Source organism: Tamandua tetradactyla, chromosome 21 (genome assembly GCF_023851605.1).
Source record: "Tamandua tetradactyla isolate mTamTet1 chromosome 21, mTamTet1.pri, whole genome shotgun sequence".
NCBI lineage: Eukaryota > Metazoa > Chordata > Mammalia > Pilosa > Myrmecophagidae > Tamandua > Tamandua tetradactyla.
Window position 1 is genome coordinate 52201973 of NC_135347.1, and position 27633 is coordinate 52229605.

A 27633-nucleotide genomic window follows, 5' to 3' on the forward strand; every position below is an offset into this window, starting at 1 on the left:
GGGTTAGAGAGTTTTGTTATACTTTTCCCCCAGCCATAATGGGTGGTAGCGGGAAGCACCAGGGAAGGGTCTCCACAGGATTGGCTGGTCGTCCCCTAGTGAATTGAGGCTTTACTTCCCGAGAGAAGGGCCCTGGGAGGGCTTCGTGGCTTTTGCACAATGGTGGGTTCTCCCCTTCTCTAGGGAGCTCTCCAGTCTCCCTCCCTGGGCCCAGTCTTTCTTCTGAGCACCCAGCTAAGATCTGTGGTGAAGAACCTGGAAGAGGGTACAGTGCAAACTCCCCTTGTGTCTGTGGCTCCCAGTAGTCATAGAAATGTTATTGATATCCATTGTGCTCACAAATAAATACCATTCCAGGCATGAAATTGTAAAATTGCCTTCTTGACAGTGGTAAAGTATAAATGGCCATTGAACTTACCTAGGTTGGTTTTACATTAGATTATAGTATATTTTGTTGTAAGATGTTTGCCAGAATTGTGTCTTAAACTTAAACCTCTTAGGTCTTTTTTAAATGTTATTTTATTGAAATATATTTACATACTATAAAACCACTTAGGTCTTAAATATCAACCAAATGTGAAAATACTAGAAAATTGTTGAATAAATTTGGAGAATGTACTAGCCTACTTTAACATACTTCAGAGGTCAAATATTTTTAAATAATCATTCCAGTGTTATGGGTGCTTGGACCAACCACATAAAAATTATTCCTATCAGTTGGTAATAATTTGTAAACTATACCAAAACAAGGCATTTTGTCTAGACTACTAATTTTTTCCAGATCTACTACATTTTATGGATAAAATCCCTATTATCTTATACCAGTGCATGACTGACTTAAAATGGAAGTCAAGAAACTACATATGAGTCTGAGTAAGATCAGTTTAAGATCCCATCCTGAATATGAGGTCCAAAAAATTTGTATTTAAAATTTTTTTATTAGTATTTAAAACTTAATTGAGTCTTGAATGTAATAAAATTCATTACTTCTTAATTAATATTTGGTTGGCTTTGCATCTATTTCATAATAAATACCTTTTACTTGTCTCTACTTTTTCATTTAGTCAATGTATTTGCTAAGCCTGCATAGATCAGTAACCATTGAGCTGTACTGGAAAGTGGGACGATGGGCAGCAAAACTAGAAAATGCTTGTTAAAGAGAAAACTGAAACAATAAAGAGAAGAATGTAGTTTTATAGGCAGATTCTGAACATAGAAAATTTGAGCAGAAGTCCACAAAGAAAAATGAGAATCAGATTGGGAGGAAGAGACCGTCTTAAAAAAAAAAAGGCAGCTTGACTAGAAGAGATATAACTAGTGATCTTCAGTCTTGGAAGATGGGACAAGATGATAGGATGCATGGTGTGGAAATTTGAAGGAAAAAGAAAATAGCCATAGAATTGAAAAACCAGTTAGAAAAGCAGAGATTGTTTAGGACACTACTGTCCAGTAGAACTTTCTGTGATAAAGAACATGTTCTATATCTGTGCTGTCTGATAGGTAGCCTGTAACCATGTTTAGCTTTTTAGCACTTGAAATGGCTAATGAAACTGAAGCACTGAATTTTTTTTAACTTTTTAAATTGTGTAATATAACATGTATACAAAGCAAAGAAAGAAAAAAAGCAATAGTTTTCAAAGTACTCTTCAAGTAGTTAGTACAGATCCCAGAGTTTGTCATGGGCTACCATACCATCATCTCAGATTTTTTCCTTCTAGTTGCTCCAGAATATTGGAGGCTAGAAAGAATATATATATGTATTTTTTATCATCACTTCTTTTTCTTTTTTGTGAAAAATAAAATGTACAGAAAAGCAATTAATTTCAAAGCACAGCATAGCAATTATTTGTAGAAGAGATTTCAGAGTTTCATATGGGTTCCGGTTCCACCATTTTAGGTTTTTACTTCTAACTGCTCCAAAGTACTGGGGACTAAAAGAAATATCAGTAAAATGATTCAGCAATCATCCTCATTTGTTAAACCCTACATTCTCTGTATAACTCTGCCATCACCTTTGATCTTTCTCCTACTCTTTAGGGGTATTCAGGCTATGCCCATTCTAACTTTTTCATGTTGGAAGGGCTGTTGATAATAAGGGATCGGGAGATGGAACTAGCTGATGTTACTGAAGAGCATGGCCCCTCTAGGTTTCAGGGCTTATCTGATCCAGGGACCCATCTGGAGGTTGTAGGTTTCTGGAATGTTACCCTAGTGCATGGAATCTTTGTACTTCCCTAGGTATTCTTTAGGATTGGCTGGAATGGTTTTGGTTGGGGTATGGCAAGTTATGATAGGTAGCAATGTCTAACTGAAGTTTGCATATAAGAGCAACCTCCAGAATAACCTCTCAACTCTAATTTGAAATCTCTAGGCCACTAATATCTTATTTGTCACACTTCTTTCCCCCCTTTTGGTCAGGATGGTATTGTTGATCCCACGGTACCAAAGCCAGGATCCTCCCTGGGAGTCATTTTCCATGCTGCCAGGGAGACTCACCCCTGGATGTCATGTCCGACGTAGAGGGGAGGGCAATGATTTTACTTGCAGAGTTGGGCTTAGAGAGAGTGAGGTCACATCTGAGCAAAAAAAGAGGTTTCCAGAAGTAACTCTCAAGCACACTTATAAATAGGTGGAGCACTGAATTTTTAACTTTATTTAATTTTAAATAATTTAAATTTAAATGGCCACATATGGTTAGTGACTATCATTTGGACAACACAAATCTAGACTAGTCTCTTTACTTTCCATATAAAGAATTAAGGATTAAAGTGGCTGAGGGACTTGTCCAAAGTCCCACAATAATTATTGAAATAATTGTGATGTAAACTGAGTTCTTAAAGTCCTACTGGATTTTGCTACCATAGCTGTAAAATAAAATTTTGAGAAATAAAATGTAAACCAACACCCTTAGTTTGTTGTTTTTCCTACTAAAGACAAGTGGTTCTCTTACATTGTAATTGTGTTATTTTTGACAGATGGATTATGGGAATATGCAGAATCATTTTTATTCTCTTTAATTTTTAAAGGGGTGTAATATTTCCATACATCAGGTATTTAAATTAGTTGAATATGGTTTCAATGTCATTTTAAGTGCTTTATGACTGAAAACCAGATTGAATTTAAATAAAATCATTTTTGTAGGGGTAAAACTGGAAGGTGATTAAAGCAAGGCTCTAATTCAGTTAGAGCAGGTAAGTGTGGTGAATGCTTTGCTCAGCAAGGTGTCAAGGGAAAATGCAACAAAATGATTTTGAAATTTCCTATAATGCTCTATTTCTGTCATTCCTGGTTTAGAGTTTTATAATCAACTCTGAATGTCATACAGTGTGGTATACTGGTTAAGGAGGGCTACACCAAAACTTTCATTGGGTTATCATAAACCCACCTTGTCTCAAAATCAATCCCCATTGGTAAAGTAGATGTTTAACAAATTCTCCAACATTTGACACCACCCTGCTTCAAAAGCTCAGGACCACCTTAACTTATTCCTCTCAGTTGTCAGATAGTACAGCCTAACCCATCACTGTCTGCCTTGTCCAGCTCCTCTTCAGTTAACTCTTGCATCTTTCACAGTACTACCCGTTTTATGCTTTAAAGCTCTAGTTTCTCCATTTTTTACCTTGTTCAAAAACTTTCAGGTGATTACTGTTTCTGTTGCAGCAAAACTGATTCTTCTGCTGGAGCAAACAGTTCCCAAATCCCTCTGCAATCCATCTCTATTCTCAGCACCTTCTTCAAGAAGAGTTTAGTGATAGCTGCTGAGGCCAGTCTTTCTTTTTTTGCATATTGCAGTTTTAGAAATATTCTACTCAGTACTATTAGTACTTTATCATATCGGTGATTTATCAATGAATAAATAACATTGATTTCCATAGTTTATACCCAAAGAAAAAATTTTTTAACTGTGTAGACAGAGAGTATATAATTGTCTTGTTCTTATATTATGTTACAGTCAGTTGATGCAAGGTGTCTTATGAAGAAAATTTAGATTTTATGATTTATTATCCCCATGGTTCTTCTCCCATAGTAGACTTTCAATAAATCATTTTGATCAGTTTAGTATAAGTGAATCAGTATTAAGATCTGTTAACTCAGAACTCTAGAAAACTATGTCATGTATTAAACATTTTTAATAATGCCTCTGTGAACTTACTGCCTAGTAGAAGTTTCTGAAGAAGTACCTGGACAAAATTCAAAAGTACCTTTCTCTTTCTGTTATTAAAAACAACTTTTCTAAGTTCTTATTTCAAAAATAAATAGAAAGTAGGAATTTTGATACTATATTTACTATGTTAAATAAACAGGATGTGAAACAGTGGGCTATGGTCTTGTTTTTAAGCATTTGCGTGTGTTTGCATTTGAAAAATTTTCTTATCACTGTTTTCTGATTTTCCACAATAAGCATTTATTAATTAATAAGAAACAGAAGAAAATGAAATATTTTTTAGTGATTTGGATGATAATTCATAGTCTTTTTTCTAGAATGTATTTATTTAGACTATACTGTTTTGAGTTATATTGTTTACCACAAGATATCATGAACATCTTTCCATACAGATATTCTAGAACACAATTTTAATGCACTTCTTTTATCAATTGAACATTATTAATAACCTCCTTCACTACCAATCCCTTATGGTAGACTTTAAATTATATATTTTTACTGTGAGGAAGCCTTCTTATTTTATGAGATCAGCTCTAGTGACTGGTCTGTTAATCTAAAAAATTAACATGGGAAATGAAAAAGGTATCCCTTTGTATTTATTTTAACTTGAAATAGAGAAATGATATATGATGTAATAATATCCTTTTCTCAGGCTATAGGTCTGCTGATTGGAGTCCCATTTCATCTTTATTGCATATTACAACCCAAAATATCCTTATTATTACAAGCTCAGGTTTCTTTAAATTGAAACATTTCATCTCATTTTTATCTTTGGTACACCAGTTTTTAATTTAGGTCATCTGCCAAGTGTTAATAGATTATTGCGTGTATGTTACAACATCATTCCTATAGGCCACAAAGTTTCTAGAACATCTCTTAACTCTAGAATTTTTTTTAACATTTTTAAATTGTGAAATAGAACATATATACAAAAAAGCAATACATTTCCAAGTGTATTTTAAAAACCAGTTACAGAACAGATTTCAAAGTTTGGCATGAGTTACAGTTCCACAGTTTTAGATTTTTTCCTTCTAGCTGCTTCAAGACGCTAGAGACTGGAAATGAATATCAATGTAATAATTCAGTAGTCATACTCATTTGTTAATCATAACTTCTCTGTTATAATCCTCCTTCTCCTTTGATCCTTCTTCCAGTCTTAGGGATATTTGGCTTATGCCCATTCTAACTTTTTTCCTGTTGGAAAGGGCTGTCAACAATATGGAATTAGGGAGATGGAACTGGTTGATGTTCTTAGAGTGACTAGCACCTCTGGGTTTCAGGACTTATCTGACCTAGTAACCATCTGAAGGTTTTAGGTTTCTGAAAAGTAAACTTAGTATGTGCAACTTTTGTGGGATCCTAGATAGAGCCTGGGGCTATTATTTAGGGAAAACAGGAATGATATTGACTGGGGTTTGGCAATCCATGACAGTTAGTAATATCTAGCTAAATTTAGCATTAGAGTAGCCTCCATAATAGCCTCTTGATTTTATTTGAACTCTCTTAGTCACTGATACCTTATTTTGTTATGTTTCTTTTACCCCTTTGTTCAGGAGGCATTGTTGATCCAGTAGTGCCAGGGCCAGGTTCATCCCTGGGAGTCATGTCCCACAGTGCCAGGGAGACACACCTCTCGATGTCATGTCCCACATAGGGGAAGATAATTATTTTACTTGCAGAGTTGGAGTTAGAGAGAGAGGCCACATCTGAGGAACGAAAGAGGGTCTCTGAAAGTAACTCTTAGACATAATTATAGGTAAGCATAGCTTCTCTGCTATAGAAATGAGTTTCAAAAGAGCAAGCCTCAAGACTTGGGAGTTCCTAGTATTTCAGAGAGTATCAGGGGTTTCCCAGGTGGAAAAGTTTGATAATTCGATATTTTTTCTCCAGTCCCTCATTAAATCCAGAATTTAAAATTCTTTCATTAAAGTAACGTGTATCTTTTCTTGCTAATGAATTAAATACTCTCACTGAGAGTAGTAGAAATAGAATTTTCTTACTGAAGTTAATTTTTTAATGTTAATTTTTTATTCACATAATGATAATCTGGAAAAAAAATCCACAAAAGAAGAAACAGAAAAGAGTTCTCTTTTAAAATATAGATATGGGTCATTACATTAATAGTTTATATACTATTTGATTATATACTGTTTGATTTCTATCCTTTCTGATTTTGAATTTTTAAAAATTTTCTCAAGTAGTGAATTTTAGAAATTTTTTTTAACTTTTCACTTTAAACTAATTTTAGACTTACAGAATAGTTTCAAAAATTGTTTCCTTATACTCCTTACCCAGCCTTCCTTAATATTAACATCTTACATACCATCATATAATGATCAAAATCAAGAAATTAACACTGACACAAATACTATTATGTTAATTTCAGACCATATTTGAATTTCACTAGTTTTCTCATCAATGTCCTTTTTCTATTCCAGAAATCTAGGATTCCTCAATGCATTTAATTGTTATTTCTTCTTTGTCCCCTCCATCTTCTAAGTTCCTCAGTCTTGCCTTATCTTTTCATCATCTTGACACTTTTTTTTTTTGGCTTGGGCAGGCTCCAGGAATCGAACCCAGGTCTCTGGCATGGCAGGTGAGAATTCTGCCACTGAGCTACTGTTGTACTGCCCCATCTTGACGCTTTTGAAAATCACCAGTTATTTTTTTGACTGTCCCTTAATTGTGTTTGTATGGTGTTCTCTCATGATGAGAATGAGGTTATGCATTTTTGGCAAGAATACCACAGAAATAATGTTGTTTCTTTCTCAGTGATCATGTCAGGGAGTTCCTGATGCCAGTAGGCCTTGTTGCTAGTGATAAGCTTTAGAAATTTTGATGATAAAAACCATGTTATTTTATATGACATGTATTAGAATTACTATAAAATATATATCTATCAGAATATTTGTACTGTGATATAAATGACTTAGACCCAAAAGCAGTGATTAACGAAAACTGTAAGCATCACTAATTAATTAATGGAATGAAGTTAGTATAACATTACCGGTAGAAATACACAGTTCGATAATGAGAAAGAAAAGCAACCTTCATCTTTCAAATGAGGTAATTCTTAACTTCACTGGAATATTAAGAAGAGAATTATCAATGAGGGGTCTTTGCAACTAACAGAATTGTCTTTGTAGTAGAAAATTGTCTTGGTTGAGATACTTAACTGTGGTTAACTTGTTAAGTGGAATACTAAATCAGGGAAAAGGTGATTGCTTTAGTTTTGTTCCATGCATAATACTAGAAAATATCAGAAAAAGTCATTAGGATCAGTTAATGCCCCTGAAATCAATTTATTGCAGCAAACTTTTGTTTTTGTTTTTAGCATTTAAAAATGCTGGATAAGATGAAATAAATCAACAATAATTTCAAAAGAAATACTTCATTGTATGTCCCAAATTTTACTGATGTTTAAGTATCCTAATATATTTCAAGAAGGAATGAAATTATACTTAAGGTTGTGATGATTTTAAAGAATACAGACATTGTTAAGTTTTGTTTATAGGCATGTTTCAGCATATAATGTCTTGTTCCTCAAAGGAAAGAAGGACAGGCCCTCTTTCTCTAGATACATGCATTTATCATAATGAAGGTTGGAACTTTATCACTTGAAGCTTGTTGCTTTGGTACTTTTTATATTTCTTCACTTCTGAGGTTTTCTTCACTAGAAACATTTCAGTGACATATTTGTATTTTGTTTTTTTGGGGTTGTCTTTGAAATATTCTTGGACTATAAGCCCCATAATAGAACTGAGTAAGGCTGTCCCTTCTGTGTCGTGGCCAGACTTTTCTTTTTCTTTTCTTTTAGTTCAGCAATCAGCAAACATTGGGAGGCTGAACTAGCTACCCTCAAAGGAAATAATGCCAAACTCACTGCAGCCCTGTTGGAGTCCACTGCCAATGTGAAACAATGGAAACAGCAACTTGCTGCATATCAAGAGGAAGCAGAACGTCTGCACAAGCGGGTAAGTTCAGAGCTGCTGTCCATAGAAATTTACAGCTAACAGGTTGATCAGAGGAAATTTGGATATAGAACCAGCGCAGGGACACCATTAGGAGATACTCATGGGTCATCAAAGCATGTGGTCATCAGTTTAATGGGAATGAAAGTAAACAGGGTTTTAGAGTAAAAAAGTCCTGATTTCAAATTCTAACTCAGCTGCTTATTAGCTGTATGACTTTCGGTAAATTATTACTCTAATTGAGCTCAGTATTCTCATCTATAAAATGAGAATAATATTATATATTCTATACAATTGCTATGAAAATATATTGAGATAATTAATTGGAATGTATTTGCTCTAAGTCAATGATGCTGTGTTATTTTAGTTTTATTGTTTTTTAAAGAAGGAATGTAATTTTGAAAACATAGCTAGGAAATTCTTTATAAAAATTTCTAATATTAAAGATTTGGGGCAGTTAAATTGAGAAATTTCGATACCATTGAAATCAGAAGCTCATTAATTACTTTCAAGGAATATTTTTTATTCAAAGCATAAAAATATATCCATTCAAAGGAAATAGAAACCACTACTTTCCCTTTCTTAAAAGGATGTCAAAGAACTGTACTCTCTACAGACAGTAGACAAAGAGCTTAGTATCTGTGTACACTGTGAAGAGTTTAATAAAACAAGCATGAGGGGAGACGTAAGATAAAAATGGATTAGAGATAGGAAGGGAGAGTAAAAAACTCTGATCATTCCATCGTATGTGTAAAAAGTAACTCATGGCAATTTAAGCTATAAGCCAATAAATATTCATTGAGGAGGTATCATGTCTCCTTATTGTGTAGTCCCTGACCTTAAGGAATTTTTGCTTTTAATAGTCAGTTACTGTTCTTGGGTCCAATTTCTGGACACTGCACTACTCCCCTGCCACCAAAAAAAGAGTTATTGTTCTATTGTCTTCTGGTCTTCATTGTTTCTGCTAAAAAGGTCAACATTCTTTTTGTTGTTCTTCTATACATAATGTGTAAAGACTTTTAAAGATTTTTTTCACCTGATGTGCCTAGTTTGGTTTTCTGTGCATTTTTCCTGCTCAGGTTTCACTGAGCCTCCTAGATCTGTAGGTGGCTTTTTTTTCCCATTCTAATCATAGTTGGAAAATTTGGGCCAATATTTTGACAAATGTTTATTCTGCTCCATTATCTCTTTACTATAGCATCGCACTCAAAATGACCAATATACAGACAGAAAAATGAATCAGGATTAAAAGAAAAGGTTGCTCTCACAGATTGGATCAGGATTAAAACATGGCTTTTCTAGGGTACATTATACTTTCAAACCAGCACACCTGATGACTTTTAAAAATAATCAGATGTTGTATTCTTCATTTTAGGATTTTCATGATTCTTATTTTACAGTTTCTAAATCTCTTGTGAAACTTCCCATTTGTTAACTCATATACATCTTTTCCTATTGACTCTTTAATATACATTTATCATAGTTATCTTAAAGTGCTCTTCTGCTAAGGTTAATGTCTCATCTTTTGTGGTTTGTATTTATAGGCAGATTTTTGTCTCGACTAGAGATTACATTTCCTGTCTGTATATTGGTCATTTTGAGTGCGATGCTATAGAGACCATAGATTCCATTATCTTCCTCTGAATAATGTTGTGTTTTGTTTTAGCAGGCAGTTACAATTACTTGTGGATTACCTTGAATTTGTAGAGATATGGACTTATGCTTTGTTAGAGTTGATTTATTTTTATTTTTCCCTTAGTCCTAGGGTAAATCCCTTAGATCTGGGAAGTCTGTAAGACATGACCCTTCTGGGATTTGGGTAGAATACTTGAAATGTTTACTCAAGGTCCACTAATTTGGTGGAACTTGGACTTCAAACTTTCTTCTTTGTAGCGAACACCATGATATTTTAGCTCTTTTCAGCCTTTCACCTGTTTCCTACCCCTCAGAATCCTTGGATTTTTACCTGGGCATGTTCAGTTCATGGGTTAGCTGAAGATTTGAGGGCCATCAATATACATATTGGGAGCTTCCCTTTATACAGTTCTTTCAACTTCCTGCTATACCAGCTGTTCTGATAAGCCCCCAAATCCCCAGGCTCCTCAGGACAATGAGAATGCAGGATTCTGCTTGAGTTCTAGTCAAACAGTGCAGCCAGAATCGGAAGTACCTTCCAACGAAGAGAAATGTGTGTATCATACCCAATGTGATTGGCTTCTTTCAGTTTTTTGCCTGCTGTGATCACTCACCAGGGCTTTCAAATAGTTCATCTACATTTTGTCCAGAATAAATACTGCTCCATAATATCAGAGCTAGAGTTTCCCTTAGGAATTTATTATCTAATTGGATAACCAAAAGAAATATTTGTTAAGCAATAAGGTCATTACCAAGAGATACAAAAAAAGGACAAAAGATGCTCAATTTTGTGAACCAGAAGGTGGGAGAACCTTAAGGGCCTGAGTAGATAGCACATGCTTTCTCCTGCAAGCCATTCCTGAGTTGAGTTTTGAGGGTTTGGTGGGGTCTGAATAGTTTTCAGAAGGAGAGAGCATTCTAGTTACGTCAACAAGATGGACATGAACATGATTTGTTTTTAGGACAAGGAGACTTAGCTGCTTTTAATTGAAACTACACCCTTCATGCCTTGGGTGATGAGGGTGGTTAAGTAGGTGGAGGCTGATGTATGTAGAACTTTGAGAGTTTAGAATCGATATTTTTTAAAAGGTGAAGCATTAAAAGACTTTGATGGGGGAGGCACACAATGAATGATGAATCTGTTATCAGTTTGCAAATAGATAAAAGTCGGCAAAGGTTATAATGAAGTCCACTGGGAGGCCAGTGCTTTTGTTCAAGCATTGGTGGTAAGGGTCTGCGCAAGACTGTTAGTATAGGAGTAGAAAGGAAGAAAGTGGTGTGAGAAGCAGAGGCAGAATGTGATGGGTGATTAGACGTTTGAAAAATGACAGGGAGAAGTCTATTCTGTTTCCTTAATATTCTAGTATTTATTCTAGTTAACCAAAATGTATTGAGAATTTTATGTATGCAAAAGGCTGTGTGAAGCTATGTGTGTGTGCTTATGTCGACCTCTATATAAATTGACTGTTTTACTGTACTATACCATATACTATACTATAACTTTTAGGGTCATGCTTGTCTCTGTTTTCTCAGAAAATGCCAAGTGCTCATTAAAAGTTACTGTGTTGCTCTTTGGGCTCTTAGTAATTTCCTGTTGACTGAAAAACTTATCTTTCTCCACTTTACTATTGATGTGAAGTCATTCCAGCATATACTGATTTAAGTTATATTTTAAGCATATCTTTTCTACCACATTCTCTCCCACTTTGGAAATGTATTTTTTAAATGTATTTGAAAAAAATTATCATTCTGCAAAGCCATTTGTCAGAGCCCATATTTAATTTGAAGGCAGCAGATGGAGAGCAGGTAACTATCCAGTATCTGGTTTTAAATATGTTTTCAGAGGGAATTTTCAAAGATGACTTCAATTAAAGGGATTCTTTTTACTGTCATTAATTGCTTAATTTAAGCTTTCCTAACTTTTTCATGACCAAGCCATGTAAGTAATTATTTCTTTTGCTTTTACTTTGTCTTAAATTCATGTTCTTAAAGAATCTGAAAATCTTCATGTTTATCAAATTTAATTTTCATATATTTATTTCATATATTATCCACTTAACAGGAGTTTATTATATCTTCATCGGGAAGTCCTTCGAAATTGTCATTTACTTTAACCTGTATTTTCATTTAATTTTAGGTGACTGAGCTTGAATGTGTTAGTAGCCAAGCAAATGCCGTACATACCCATAAGACAGAATTAAATCAAACAATTCAAGAACTGGAAGAGACACTGAAAGTGAAGGAAGAGGTATTTCTGCTTTTCACTGTCTGTAATCTAGCCAACGGATGAGTGTAAAATAATAGAGTCTATGTCAAATTTAAAAGTACTTATGGAAAAAAATAATGTTGTATTGTTTTTCTAAGGATGAAGTTTTTTCTGAGTGGTATTAATGCTTGTTCATATTTTCCCCAACTTTGTTTCTGTTATGAACTATCATAAGGCATTTGGATCAAGACACTGCGTATTGCCTTTTATGTGAGAGTTGTATTCATATGATCAACAGAAAACCATTGAAGATTAAATGAATTTTAAAACATGCTGCTTTCTATGGTCTCCATCCAAAGATTTAATATCCCAGGGAAAAGCAATATCTGTATACAAAGACTGAAAGTCTTAAAATGTCATTGAATTCATATTCTTTCTAAGCACTACAATAACTGAACCACCAAGTTAGACTGTTGCTTGTTGCTTAAGATTAGACTGAATTAGACAACATACTTATGAAGAGTCAGTGTGAATGAATGCTTTTTAAATTATCTTTTATCTTAGGCTGCTGTAGTAATTTCAAGGAAAAATAAGGCCTTCCTTTCCCTTGATATAGTTTAAATGCAGTTGTTATAAAAATATTGCTCTACCTTTTCTAGGAAATAGAAAGATTAAAACAAGAAATTGACAATGCCAGAGAACTACAAGAACAAAGGGACTCTCTGACTCAGAAGCTACAGGTGAGCGATAATAAAATTTTTATTCATTTATGCATAGGAAGACACTATTCAATTTTTACATTTTAATGACTTATTTTTTCCTAAACTCCGTTTTGTAGATCTTCTTACATTTTTCTTTTCCTGGACTTTTGATTCATTCCTAATCTTTTATTCTTCAAAAATTATTTGATAACTTCATCTAGGTAGCTTATAATCATCATAGATGGTCATTATAAATTGCCATTAGTAAATTACTATGAAAACCTCTACTTTTAACATATCCTGAATTTAAAGAAAAATTCTCAAGTGAATTTCATTCAATTTAGGAACTCTTTCACTTTTTTTATATGCTGAACTAATGCATCAGTTACAGCAATAGTTGTAACCTAATAGAAGGAGCACAAGTTAGTGCTCTTTTTCTTTCTTCAGTCTAATGAATTTTACTCTCTTTTTTTGCTATATAAATGATATGTTTCCTGATTCTCATTTACCCACATCTTGTGTCAGTGGTAGGTGGCCTGGTTATCAAAGATTTTTTGAAATCCATAACCCAAGTCTTCTCTTACCAGCTCATGTACTTTTCTTACACTTCTTTGGCCCAGCTGCCTCAATAAAGAAGGGTTAGTCTGAAGTAGAAATAAGTACATTTGTAGAGGAGGAGCTTGGGAGAAGGGATATAGGTAGGAGCTTGTCTTAGTTTGCCAGAGCTGCTTTCATAAATACCATGTTATGAGGTGACTTAAACTATGGGAATTTACTAACTCATGGTTTTGAAACCAGAAGTTGTCCAAAATCAAGATGTCAGTAAAGCTTGCTTTCTCCTGAAGACAGTAGTGTTCTAGTGCTGGCTGCTGGCAATCTTTGTGTATCCTTGGCTTGTGTCTCTGCTTCCCATCATGTGGTGATGTCCTCTCCTTTCTGGTATCTATGATTTCTGGGTTCTCCTTATAAATAAGGCCTCCAGTAATCCAGATTAAGACCCAGCATCTTCACCACACCTTAACTAAAAACATCACCTTCAAAAGGTTGTGGAAGAAATGGGGGAAATTCAGTTTAGTGTATAATTATGTCTTGTTTTATTTTGCTACCTTTTTTTGAGACCTTGAAATGCACTGAGCACGTGCTAAGCACTTGACATACATTAGCTCCAGTTCTCACATTAACAGTCCTACTGTATAATGTGTGTATTAGTCAGGGTTTCCCAGGGAAACAAACCAACAAGATAATGTAAATATTATGAGGTTTATTATAGGAATTGGCTTATGTGGCTGCAGGAATGGGCAAACCCAAATTCCACAGAGCAGTCCACAAGCTGGGAACTCTGATGAAGGTTTTCAATGAATTCCCCAGTTGACACTGGCTGGCTAAAGTAGAGATGGAAATTCTCTCTTCTGAGTGCTTAAACTCCTTTTAAGGTCTTCAGCTGATTGGATGAGACTTCTTTCATTGTTGAAGGCAAACTCTTCAGTTGATTGTAGATATAATTAGCCATAGATGCAGTCAATTTACTGATGATTTAAATCTGCAAAATATTCTCATAGACTAATGCTTGCTTGACCTAACCTCTGGACACCGTAACCTAGCCAAGTTGACATATGACCTTAACCCTCACAGTCTTGTCAACTTGGCATTCATACATACCTCTGTAAACCATACTTAATCTCTAAATGAAAACAGTAACAGTCATATTTTCTCCTAACAATACTTAGCTATCCTGGATACAACTCAAAATGTACTAATTGTTTCCCCAGAAAAGGGTGCAAGTCCTTGAATAATATTTACTCTTTAACTTGATATCCTATAATTTATATACATGACAAAGTATAATTTATGTTGTGATAAGGGAACAAAATAGGAAAGGAAAAGATACTTTATGTGTATATAACAAACATATACATAACAAAACAGGAAAAAATATTCATTACCATTATAGTCCTCATTTCTGTAATTGGTCATGTGAGTATCACTACTATTTATCACTACTTTCTTCTACCTCCATTCCATATTTCCTTTACCATAGACAAGTACCTCAGATAGTCACAGTTTTTGCCTGGTGGGGTGATCCACCCCTTCTTTCCTAAACTTTCTGGGCATAAGTAGTCCTGCCTGGATTGGGTTGTTGCAATTTTCCATTGACTTTAATCACAGGACAGGGTAGTACCAAGAGATGCCCTAAGGAATCTTCTGTATTCCAAGCAATCTCTTCTTTACTTCCATTGCATAGTTTCAATCTTATTTCCCCTTGATAAGTACGATCTATCACCCCAGCCAATACAGTAATCCACTTTTTTGCCTTTTGATTCAGAGACAGGAGAAGCCCAAAATGGCCGAGTGGCAGTCTTAACTTCTAGTTTAATGAAATCATTGTTGTGTCTTCTGATGGAAGCACTTCTCTTTTAGGTCTAAAACCTGACCAGCAGTGCTTAAGGTTGCTGGGACAGGTAGCAGAAATTTTTGTAGTGGATCATCAGGGGTAATAGTGAGTGATGCCACTCCCATTTCCACCCCTTATTTCCTGGACCCAGGAATCCTGGCTATGGGAATAAAATAGACACTGATTTAGAGCGTATACAGTTTTCTGGAGAACACTGCCCTAGCCCTGCAAGGTAGTGCCACCTAGTTGGCACCATAACTGAGTCTTCAAAAGGCCATTCTATTAGATTCCCAGAGCCTGTCTATGCCAAAAAAAAAAAAAAAGAAAAAAGCCATTCCACTATTCTGTGAATCTAGCTGCTTCAGGATGATGGGGAACAGAGTCCCCATTTTCAAAGAGAAAACAGCATTTCAGAAGTGTTAAGAAATTTAATCAAGGCACTTAGCTAGAAAGTAGTAAAACCTAGATTTATTTAATTCCAAAATGCTGGTTCTTTCTGCATTATCGCACTATTTCAGGCAGCCAAGTGCCCAAGTCATCCCTAACAATTCTTTTTTAAAGTTTTTCTTTGTTCGTATCAACTTCTAAATTTATTTCATCATTGACTGAGCAGTAATTGAATTTTCAAGGTTTTTTAATATATTAAGGAATTTTTCATGTATTAGTCTTTTATCTGTGATTATGTGTTTGAATGTTTTCTCCCTATTTGTCATTATCTTTTGACTTTGCTTAAAGTGTTCTAATTTTTGTTGTTGTTGTTTTGTAAATCAAATTTATCTTTCTTGGGTGGGCCACAGTGGCTCAGCAGGCAGGAATGCTTGCCTGCGATGCCAGAAGACCCGGGTTCAATTTCCGGTGCCTGCCCATGTTTAAAAAAAAAAAAAAAAAAAAATTATCATTCTTTTCTCATTGCATCTGGCTTGTAAATAATAGTTAGAAAGCTATTTTTTACAGTCAGGGTATATAGGAATTCACCCATATTTCTTTGTAGAGCTTCTGTGGGTTTCTTAATTTTTTTGCATTGAGATCTCTGATCCATTTGAGGTTTATTCTTTTGCATATAGTCTAAAATATAAATCTAATTTTATCTTTTCCAGATGTCTCTCAAGTTGTCCCATAACCACTTATTTAAACCTTCATTTTTTTCTGAAGACTTGTGGTATTCAATTTTCGTATGTTTTTTGGGTCTATTTCTGAACTTTCTATTCTAGCCACTGGCCAGTCCATCTATGCACACACTGCTTTACTTATAGAGCCTTTACAGGTGTGTTAATATCTGAAAGGGTTAGTTCCTCCCCACAGCTTTTCTTTCTCACTGTTTTTCTAATTATTCTTGCATTTTTTTAAAAAAATTTTAAATAGCTTTAATGAAATATGTTTCATATACCATAGAATTCACCCATTTGAAGTGCACAATTCAGTGGTTTTTAGTATATTCACAGCCCTCATCACAGTCTATTTTAAAACATTTTCATCATCTTAAAAAGTAACTCCATACCCTTTAGCTATCTGCGTCTTCATTCCCACAACCCTAAACAACACCCCTGCCTCCATCTCTAAAGATTTCTCTTTTCTGAACTTTTATATGAATGGAATCATGTGATATGTGGTCTTTTGTGGTCTTCTTTCACTTAGCATCATATTTTCAAGATTCATCTATAGTATAGATTTCATTCTTCTTTATATCTGAATTATATTCCACTGTATGGATATACCACATTTTGTTTCTCTACTTTCAGCTGATAGACATATTGATTATGGGCTCTAATGAATAATGCTGCTATAAACATGCATCTGAAAGTTTTTGTGTGAACTTGTTTTCATTTCTCTTGGGTATATACCTAAGAGTAGAACTGTTGGGTCATACAGTAACTCTGTTTAATTATTTAAGGAGCTGTCAGACTATTTTCCAACAATGGCTATACCATTTACTATTCCTACCAGCAGTGTGTGACAGTTCCAATTTCTCTACATCCTCACCAATACTTGTTATTATTTGCTGATTATAGCCATCCTAGTGGGTATAACATGGTATCACATGTTTTATTTAATAGCTTTTTTATTAGAAAAGTTGTAGGCTTACAGAACATCATGCATAAGATACACAGTTCCCATATACCTCTCACACCCATAGTTTTCTTTATTAAACCACCACCACCCTACCCCACCCCACCCCGCCCTACCCCAGCATTCTTCACCCCACCCAAGACCTTGATAACCTGTATTCTAGTTTCTGACTCCATGAATTTGTGTTTTCTGATTATTTCAGATCAGTGAGATCATACAATATCTATGTTAACTTTAATATCAGTTTTAGCGTCAACTAAAAATTTAGCTCTATAAAAAACATAGGTATTGTTATTGGGATTGCTTAAAATTTATAATGTAATTTTGGGAGAGTTGTTATCTTGGTGAGGTTTTCATCCTGTCCAGGAGCCAAGGGGTGGCTTCCTATTTGTTCACATCTACAGTTAGGTCTTTTAGGAGTGTTTTATAGTCTTTGTTATGTGGGTTTTACCTATCTTTTCTGTTGCTTAAGTATTTTCTCTTTTTTGCTATTGTAAATTCATATTTATGAAAGTTATTGACTTCTGTATACTAATTTTAATCCTGCTACCTTACTGAATTATTTTATTGTTTGAGCTAGCTGTATTATTCCATTGATTCTTTAGGATTTCCCAGGTATGCTAACATAAAATCTGCAGAGAAATTTTACCTCTCTTTTTCCAATTCATATGCCTCTGTTGACTTCTCTTGTCTAATTATATTGGCTTAAAACACTAGTAAATGTAAAATAGTAGTGGAGATAGTGATATCCTTATCTTTTTCCTGATCTTAGTGGAAATGCCTTCATTTTTGTCCCTTGAGTGAAATATTGGCTTTAAGACTAAAATATTTATTTTATCATGTGAAGGAAGTATCAATTCTATTTTCTTGGGTATTTTTACAAAATGAGTGTTGAATTTAATGACCTTATTAGTATCTATGGAGATAATCATATTTTTTTCTCCCTTGAACTATAAATATGGTGTATTGTATTGATTAATTTTCTAATGTTGAACCAGACTTGCATTCCTGGCATAAATCCCTCTTGATCATTGTGTATTAGTTTCTTAATATGATAGATTTTGTTCCCTATCATTTAGGAATTTCACATGATACTGATATGTGATATTGGTCTGTAATTTTCTTTTTTTTGACCATATTTGTAAAGCTTAGGTATCAAGGTTATAGTTGTTTCATAAAATAATTTGGAGGATTTTTATTTTATGTATGCTTCAGAATAACTTACGTCATATTGTGACTGCCTAGTCTTTTGAAGGTTTAGTAGAATTCCCCCCTTTAAACCATCTGAGCCTGGTGCCTTTTTGTGAGGTGTAGTTCCTTTATCACCATGTTTATATCTTCTATAAATATTGATCTGTTCAGGCTTTCAGTCCTTTTTCTTTTTGCCTTGGCAGGCACGGGAATCGAACCCAGGTCTCTGGCATGGCAGGTGAGAACTCTGCCTGCTGAGCCACCATGTCCTGCCCTCTAATGGGTTCAATTTTAAACTTTGTTTTCCTAGGAAATGATCCATCTCATCTATTTTGTTAAATGAAAATAGATAGTTTTCAGATATTCAGTGGACACTCTTAAAATTTAAATATGTTCTTGTTCTTTATCCTTTTTATTCTTGATTAAGTTAACTGTTGGTATTTTAGGTTTTCTAAAAAATAAAGTTTTGATATATTAATCAGTGTTGCAGTTTTTCATTCTTTCACTTTTATTTATAAAACTGTTTAAGGCTATAGATAGTCTTAAATATCTATATATCTTATAGATATTTATTATTTTACATATATTTATTATATAAATATCTTAAATATCTGATCATTGCTTTGTGTATTCCATAGATTCTATTAAGTGTTTTATTATCATTATTTCTTGAAATTCTGTAATTTTGGTTTGTATTTCCCTTTCATCTAAGAGTTATTTAAGAGAAGATTTTTAAATTTGCTGGTAAAAAGGCCAGATTTTAAAATTTTGTTAATTTCTACTTTTATGTATGCTGTAGTTTCTGCTTTATTTGGCTGCTCTGTTTCTTGATACATAAACGTAATTGTTATATCTTCATTGTAAATTGTGGCTAAGAAGTGCCTTTCTTTGCCACTTTTTATGCCAGGATCACAACCGCGACCTGGTATATCATTGCCCATCTCATTATTTTTAGCTTTTCTAAATGAATTCCCAGAAGAGCCTTTTACTGTTAGATTTTGTTATTTCTGTTAAGTTCTATTTTTATAGCACTGTGATTACAGAGTATTTTTTGTAATATTTCTACTTGATATAACTTATTGCTGCTATTTTTGTGACCTAACATATGATCAATTTTGGTGAATACTCCTTATTCATCTGTATACATATAGGTGAGTTGTGCTTTGTGATCCGAATTGAAAATTTTTGGTAGGTGGCCCATTCATGTTTATTGATATGTTTGTTCTCAACTTTTATTATTTTTTTTTGTTTGTTTTTATGTTTGCTCTCAATTTTTATTATTTTATAATTTCTATGTAGATTATGTTAATTTGATTTTTTTCTCTATATGATGTGCTTTCTTTTTTATTTAGATTTAAGATGTTCCTAATTTTTTTTACCTTTGAATCAACACCTTTTTAAAACACCCTTTGTAAATGTATTCATATAACTTCTTACTATCAGATTTGTCAATTTTTAATGGTATCCTTTGACTTGGAACTTTTACATAATCAAAATAATGATTTTATTCTGCTTTTCTCCCCCTCTTTTTTAGTTGCATTGTTTCTAGTTTTTTAGAACAAGTAACATATGTTTATTTTATCATTTAACCATCACCTCATCTTTGTTTTAGTCTTTGGTACACATTAAATATATTAAATGCACACCCTCACTCATTTTCTTGAAGTTTCCCCAGCACTCTCTTGGTTGGATAAAGCTTGTTCTCTAGTAGATGGTTCCAAAAGCACTCATGGGTACATATTTCCTCAGTGCTACATGTTTAAGCTGTTTTCTGTAGATAAAATACTTGAATGATGATTTAGCAAGATATAAAATCATTGGTTCACATTTTTCTTTCTTTCAGTTTCTTGAAAATGTCACATCATTATGGCCATATTTTGTATATTGCTTTTGAGAAGTCTGATTTCAGTCTTGCCTTGTAAGTTTTTTGTCTTGTTTTGCTTGTATGCCCTGAGAAATGTTCCTTTATTTTTAAAGCTTTATAGTTTTACTCGGTTACTTCTTAGAATTGATTGTTGAGAATCAGTTTTCCCTAGTACAAGGCAGACACTTTTAATTTGTATATTCAGGGCTTCTTTTATTTCTAGGAAATTTCCTTGGATTAAAGTTTTAAATACTAGTTCTGTTTTATTGTTTTCACAGGAGCTCCAATTATAGGTAACTGGATCTTCTTTTCTTGCCTTTCTGGTTTGACAACTTTTTTGCTGACCATTTTTCCAACTTTCTTCATCTTCCTTTCATTCCCTTGATTATATTCCACTTTTCTACATTGCCCTTAATCAAATTTTTATTCAAATTTATTTTTCCTTGGACACATTGTAATTGAGTCTTAATTTCTGATGTTTTGGTGTTTTCTTCTGTTTCTAACCTGAGTTCAATCAAATTTTCTATTTTCCATTTTTTTCACATTGCTATTTTTAATTTTTGAACTTCTGATTCAAACTATTTTTTAAATACTTGGTTGAGAATATTTAATTCAGAATGGAGTTTTCTGCTGGAGTTTCCTCTTCATAGATGATTCTGATGGGATATTTTTATTTTCATAAGCTGAAGTGTTGTGAATATCATTTTCTCTTTTCTTCTTACAATAGTTTGTGTAGGTGAAGATTGCATGTTTAAATTTTGAGGGTGGGGTGGTGTTTTCAGATGGTTTACAAGCTTTAGTTAAAAAACACAGCCCCTTTTGAGGAGAAAGTGAGAGAGGTTGTGTGTCCTTCTGTTTTCTTATTTCCGTTTGGCATACAGGAAACTAAATTTCTCTGTCTTACTTCTTTTTCCTTTTACCGTACTATTCCAAAGAGTTCCCCTCTCTTCTTTTCACTATCTTCTCCTCAGAAGTGTCACCTTTCCAAGACTGCCTCCTGAAATTTCATGTACACTGTTAAATCCCTTCCTTGTAGTCTATTCTGTTTTACTAGGATTTTTTCCCAGTACTTTCATATCTATGGTGGTCTTCCTCTCCACATTATTTCGCTCTTGGGCCTTTCATTCCCGTCTTTCTTCTTTGGAGCTCCTCCCACCTCTTTACCCCACCCCCAGCCCTGCTTTGCCCTCCGCAATGTGTTGGAGAGAGAGCACGAGAAATACCTCTGCTGGAAATTGGTTCTTATTTTTCCTAGTTACAGTTAATTTTTATTTGTATTGTTCTCTGTCTTGTGGTTACATTAAGGCATAGAATTTGTTGGTTTTATTTGTTCTTATCTGATTATATAGTTTTCTGTAGAATGGTCGGGAGATTTCAGTGTGCACCATTACATCAGCTACTCAAAAGTCGGTTCTGTGTGCCTGTGTCTTCCATCTAGAATGTGTGTGCCATTGAAACAGGGACCATCTTTGTTTTATTCACTGCTGCATCCCCAATGCCTAGCTGGTACAGAAGATGTTTAATAAATAGTTGTCAAATGACTCTTCTTCAAAATGTCTTTTTCTGTTTACCCATTTTTTAATTGAATTACTTGTCTTAATGATTTGTATATCCTATTATAACTTAAAGTTAAAATCTAATGGGGTAACAATGTATCTTATTCATACGAGTATAAGATGTGAATTTTCTGTCAGTAAAGAGAATTTTTCTGTAGCTTTTGTTTAGATTAAATGATACAGGATTTAAATATGTGGAAAATTAGGCTGATATTGATTAATTGTTTAATCTTTTAAAACCACTTCTAGTGTTGTAGGCTCCATATATCACAAATGCAAACCATGAGCCTCACCCCACTAGGATTTTATACTTTCAATTGCTAGCCTTTTAAGCTCCCAAAAGGAGATTGGCAAATTATGGCCTCCCGTGCTTTCTCAGAGCTGAACCATGCCTGTGGGTGTCCTTGGCATGTGCCTTACGTATCAGTAAAAGAAAGGGGTGGGGGTAGGGGAACAGTAGCACAGAAATGATAGTGAATTGGGAGGAAGAACAAAAGGCAAAAAGGAGAAGGTTGGAAGATAAGGACAAGAGGTAGAAACCTGAGAATTGCCCCAACCTCAGTGCCAGATGCCTCTATATGCTAGGTTGTCTATTCTTGCTCTATGAACATATTCTGCCTGAAAATAGACTACACAGTCAGCATTGTATTGAATCCCTTTTGTTATCTGGTTGGTAAAGTTCCTCCAAAAAGAAAAATAGCTGAGAGTAGGATATTCCATCTAGAAAGATCAATAGTTTTAATAGCTGAGGAAATTTTTTGTGTCTTGCTTCCTTCCATTGGAAATGTTTGAGTGTTTAGTTGAGTGGCAAGAGGAACAAGGGAGTCTTTTTTTTTTAAGGATGGCTTTAGAGGGCAAACTGGGCAATGCCTGGTGAAGCGGGTGTTTGCTAGTGAATGGCATCTGGTCTATTTTTATAGTTGGAAACATTCTTCCCTTAAGCTTATTGTTTAAGCAGGCAAGAGAGCATACTGTACAATCATGAGTGGAGTTTTTACATTTGATCACAGAGTGTGTTTTCTTCCTCAAACTTTAGAGCCTCCATGAATCTGTCTTCTGAATTTATACATTATTTTCTTTATTTAAGGTTCTAGTCTCAGTTTACCTGTTTTCACTTTGCAGTTATCCAATGGAAAGGGATCAGAATGATGCATGTTTAACATTTAACAGTAAATATTTTGAGATTAGATTGTGATTCATTGTATTCTCCATTTATAATCATTTTATTTGCTTTATTTCTTTCTTATAATTTCCCAGGCTCTTGCAGCTCATCTGTAGCATCCTTGTTGAGTCTAGCTTTTAATTATTTCTGTCAAAGTATATGAACATTTCTCCTTTATATTCAGAATTGTTAATCAGTTGTTACTTTTGTATATGTATTCAGGCCAGTTTCCCAATTATTTTTCATGAGTTTAATTTTTCACAGATATTATAGAGAAATGAATTTTTGCAAAAAAACAAATTGCCCACAATCCCAATACCAGGACTGTTTCTGATTTTCACATTCATTCCTTGTGTTTGTCCACATACGTGCAAATTTTTGCCTAGTTTCAGTGAGGTGCTTCATATTGTGTTCTTTTCATTTAACATTTACCAGATTGTCTTTCAGTAAAAATTTTTAAAAATTTTCCTGTCCTTTAGAATTGATAGAATTTTTTTGGAATTTTCATTGTGATATATTGATATGCAAAAAATAAGATGAACATCTTATTTTCTGAGCAGATTGGGGTTACGTAACTAACACCAAAATGGTTTCATTATTCTCACAGTTGAATGTAATTTGTATCAGTCAATTAATTCCTCTCAGATGTTAAAGTGAGCTTTCCAGAAAGGATATTTAACATTCGATTAATGGCTTATCTAAATAGCTTTTTTAAAAAAAACACTTTGAGATAAACTCACATACCATACAATCCATCTAAAGTGTACAGTGTCTTCTAATATATTCACAGAATTGTGCATTCATCACCACAATCAATTCTATAACATTTACACTCTCAGGAGGGCTCACTATGTTATATAGTACCTGCTTCATCCTCTGGCTTTCATTCTAAGGACATACAAGACTTTCTCTTTCAACCACAATCACACCAACATATTATCACTCTTAATTATTCTTGCTGTATATGCTACTATTACGTTTATTCATTCCCAAACATTTGCAATCAACTTTATTACATATTCTGCACAAATTAAGCATGTGCTGCCCATTCCCAGCTCTCATTCTGTCTTCTGGTGATTTATGTTCTAGATGTTAGCAACATGAGTTTACTAGTTATATTTAATTCATATTAGTAAGGTCATACAATAGTTTTCGTTTTATGTCTGACTTATTTCGCTCAATATAATGTCCTCAAGATTCATCCATGTGGTCACATGCATCATGACTTCTTACAACTGCATAATAATCCATTGTATATAATACCACATTTTGTTTATCCATTCATTGGTTCATGAACACCTGCATTGTTTCCATCTTTTGGCAATTTTGAATAATGTCATTATGAACGTTGGTGTGCAAATGTCTGTTCACACCCCTCCTTTCGTTCTTTTGGATATATACCTAATAATAGTGGGATTGCTGACTTTTATGACATTTCTGTACTTAGCTTCCTAAGGAACTGCTAAATTGTCTTCCACAGCAGCTGTACATTCTCCATTCCCAACAATAGTGAATAAGTATTCCTATTTTTCCACATCCTCTCCAACACTTGCAGTTTTCTGTTTTAAATAGTGGCCATTCTAGCAGATGTGAAATGATATTTCATTGAAGTATTAATTTACTAATACTCCATTTAGCATTTCCCTAATAGCTAGTGATGTTGAACATCTTTTCCTGTGCTTTTTAGCCATTTGTATTTCCTCTTAGGGAAAATGTCTGTTCCTATTGCTCATTTTTAAGTTGAGTTGTGTTTTTATGGTTGAGTTGTAGGATCTCTTTTTATATCTTAGATATTAAACCATTACTAAACCATTCTACATATTTTCTCCCATTGAGAAGGCTGACTTTTCACCCTCTTGACAAAGTCATTTGAAGCACAAAAGTATTCAGTTTTTAGGAGGTCCCATTTACCTATTTTTTTTCGTTGCTTATGCTTTCGGTTTAAGGTTTAAGAAACCACCTCATACCACAAGATCTTGAAGATGCTTCCCTATATTTTCTAGGATTTTTATGGTTCTGGCTTTTATATGTAAGTCTTTGATTAATTAACTAAATTTGAGTTAATTTTTTTGTATAAGGTATGAGCTAGAGGTCCTCTTTCATTCTTTTGGATATGGACATCCAGTTCTCCCAGTACCATTTGTTGAAGAGACTGCTCTGTCCCTGTTGGATGGACTTGGCAACCTTGTAAAAAATCAATCAACCATAGATGTGAGAGTCTATTTCTGAACTCTCTATTCCATTGCATTGGTCAATATGTCTATGTTTATGCCAGTATCATACAATGATTTTATCACTGTAGCTTTTAAGTCAGAAAGTGAAAGTTCCCCAAAATCATTTTTCTTTTTCCAGATATTTTTGGGTATTTGGTGTCCCTTACCATTCCGACTAAATTTGGTAATTGGCTTCCAGCTAAATTTGGTAATTCTGCAAATTACACTGTTTGGGATTGTGTTAAATCTGTAAATCAATTTGGGTAGAATTTATGTCTTAACAATATTTAGTCTTCTAATCCATGAATATGGAATGTCCTTCCATTTATTTAGGTCTTCCTTGATTTCTTTTAGCAATGCTTTGAAGTTTTCTGAAAATAGATCCTTTACATCCTTGGTTAAATATATTTCTAGATATTTGATTCTTTTAGCTGCTGTTGTAAATAGAATTTTTTCCCTTGATTTCCTCCTCAAATTGCTCATTACCAGTGTATAGAAACATTACTGATTGTTGAATGTTAATCTTGTATCCTGCCACTTTGCTGAACTCGTTTATTAGATCTAGTAGCTTTCTTGTAGATTTTTCAGAACTTTCTAGGTACAGCATCGTATCATCTGCAGATAGTTAGTTTTACTTCTTCTTTTCTGATTTAGATGCCTTTTATTTCTTTTCTTATTGCTATAGCTATAATTCCTAGCACAATGTTCAATAACAGTGATAATAGTGAGCTTCCTTACCTTGTTTCCTACATCAGTGGGAAAGCATTCACCATTGAAGCATGATGTTAGCTGCGGGTTTTTCATATATGCCCTTTATCATGTTAAGCAAATTTCCTTCTATTCCTATTTTTTGAAGGAAAGATTTTGTCAGATGCTTTTTCTGCCTCAATTGAGATGATCCCTTCAATTTGTTAGTATGGTGTATTACATTAATTGATTTTCTTGTATTGCGTACCTGGGATGAAACCCACTTGATCATGGTGTATGGTTCTTTTAATGTGCAGTTAGAATTGATTTGCAAGTATTTTGTTGAGGATTTTTGCATCTATATTCATTAAAGAGATTGGTCTGTAATTTTCTTTTCTTGTAGTAAATTTATTTATTTTTGTTATTAGGATGATGTTGGCTTCATATAATGAGTTAGGTAGCATTCCCTCCACTTCAACTTTTGGATGAGTTTGAGCAGGATTGGTATTAATTTTTCTTGGAATGTTTGGTAGAATTCACCTGTGAAGCCATCTGGTCTTGGACTTTTCTTTTTGGGGAGCTTTTTGATGACTTTTAATCTCTTTACTTGTGATTCGTTTGTTGAGATATTCTCTTTCTTCTGGAATCAGTGTAGGTTGTTTGTGTGTTTCTAGAAAATTTTCCATTTCATCTAAGTTGTCCAGTTTGTTGGTGTACTGTTGTTTAGTATCCTTTTATAATTGCTTTTATTTCTGTGAGGTCAGTGATAATATCCCCCTAAAATGATTTCATTTATTTGCATCTTCTCTATTTTTTTTGTCAGTCTATCTAAGGGCTTATCATTTTGTTGGTTTTCTAAAAAAAAAACTAAAACAAAAAACTTTTCGTTTTGTTGACTCTCCCCCAATCTCCAGAGCCTCAGAAGCATTGCTCTGAACAGATCCTGGCCGTTTCCTAGTTGTTTTTCTTAGAGTAGTGAGCCCAGCCTCTTCCTAATCAGCCATCTTGGATCCTCCCTGAATAGCTTTTTGAAATATTATAGTTGGTTTTCTACCATCTCAGTTTGATTTTGTAACTGAAATGAAATCTTTAGCACATATTATATCATTTTTTTAGAATTGCTGTATCATAGTTGTCATGCTTAGGAATGTTTTACAAAGCAGTTACTTTTAAATACTCTTTAATATGTCAGAATTTTTTCTGTTTTAAAAAATTAAAAACTGATTTTTTTTGTTGTCCTGAACTTTTACTTCCCTTTTGTCAGTTTTCCTTTCTTGAATTTGCATTATATTGGAATTTTTAACTTTATAATTCTCTAATATGTGTGGTTATTATAGATTTTCACTATAGTTTTTTACAGTGGAGTTATATTCTCTACCACATGCATTCATTTGATATTTCAGAAAAACAAAGATAATTAACATATTCAGAGGATCCTAAAACCCTATTTTAGAGATTCATTTTCTTCATTAAATCTTTTTCTGAAGTTTCCAGTAAAGAGATTGCTAACACTTTTCTGTTGGAAATGCATGGGAAAAGGAGGTGGGCAGATACAGAAATGAGATGTGCAGATAATTCACAAAATGGGTCTTCAGTCCTAGCTTGCTAATTGAAGTGCCTCAGGTGTTGCCTATCACACAGTCAGCAGTCATGAAAGTTTTGTTGGGTGGAGAGATGGATAAATGTCAGTGAATAAAATCATGTGGATTTCTCAGATGGCCAAATCTGGAATCTTTGTAAATTGTGTTTAGATTCAGTAGCTCATCCTGATTGTCACACTGCACTGACTACTCTAATATTATTAATAACAGAAACTTGTATTA

The 27633-nt window shown here is 33.9% G+C and overlaps 1 protein-coding gene across 8 annotated transcripts in view; it reads left to right on the plus strand.

Moving 5' to 3' along the window:
- The window catches only part of HOMER1 (homer scaffold protein 1), a 155196-nt gene that overhangs the window by 124548 nt on the left and 3015 nt on the right, over positions 1-27633 (plus strand). For all 8 annotated transcript variants that reach the window (XM_077139338.1, XM_077139337.1, XM_077139334.1 and 5 more), the window contains 3 exons: positions 7983-8139; positions 11909-12019; positions 12637-12717. In XM_077139338.1, coding sequence (XP_076995453.1) covers positions 7983-8139; positions 11909-12019; positions 12637-12717 — 349 coding nt within the window. The remainder of the gene's footprint in view (positions 1-7982; positions 8140-11908; positions 12020-12636; positions 12718-27633) is intronic.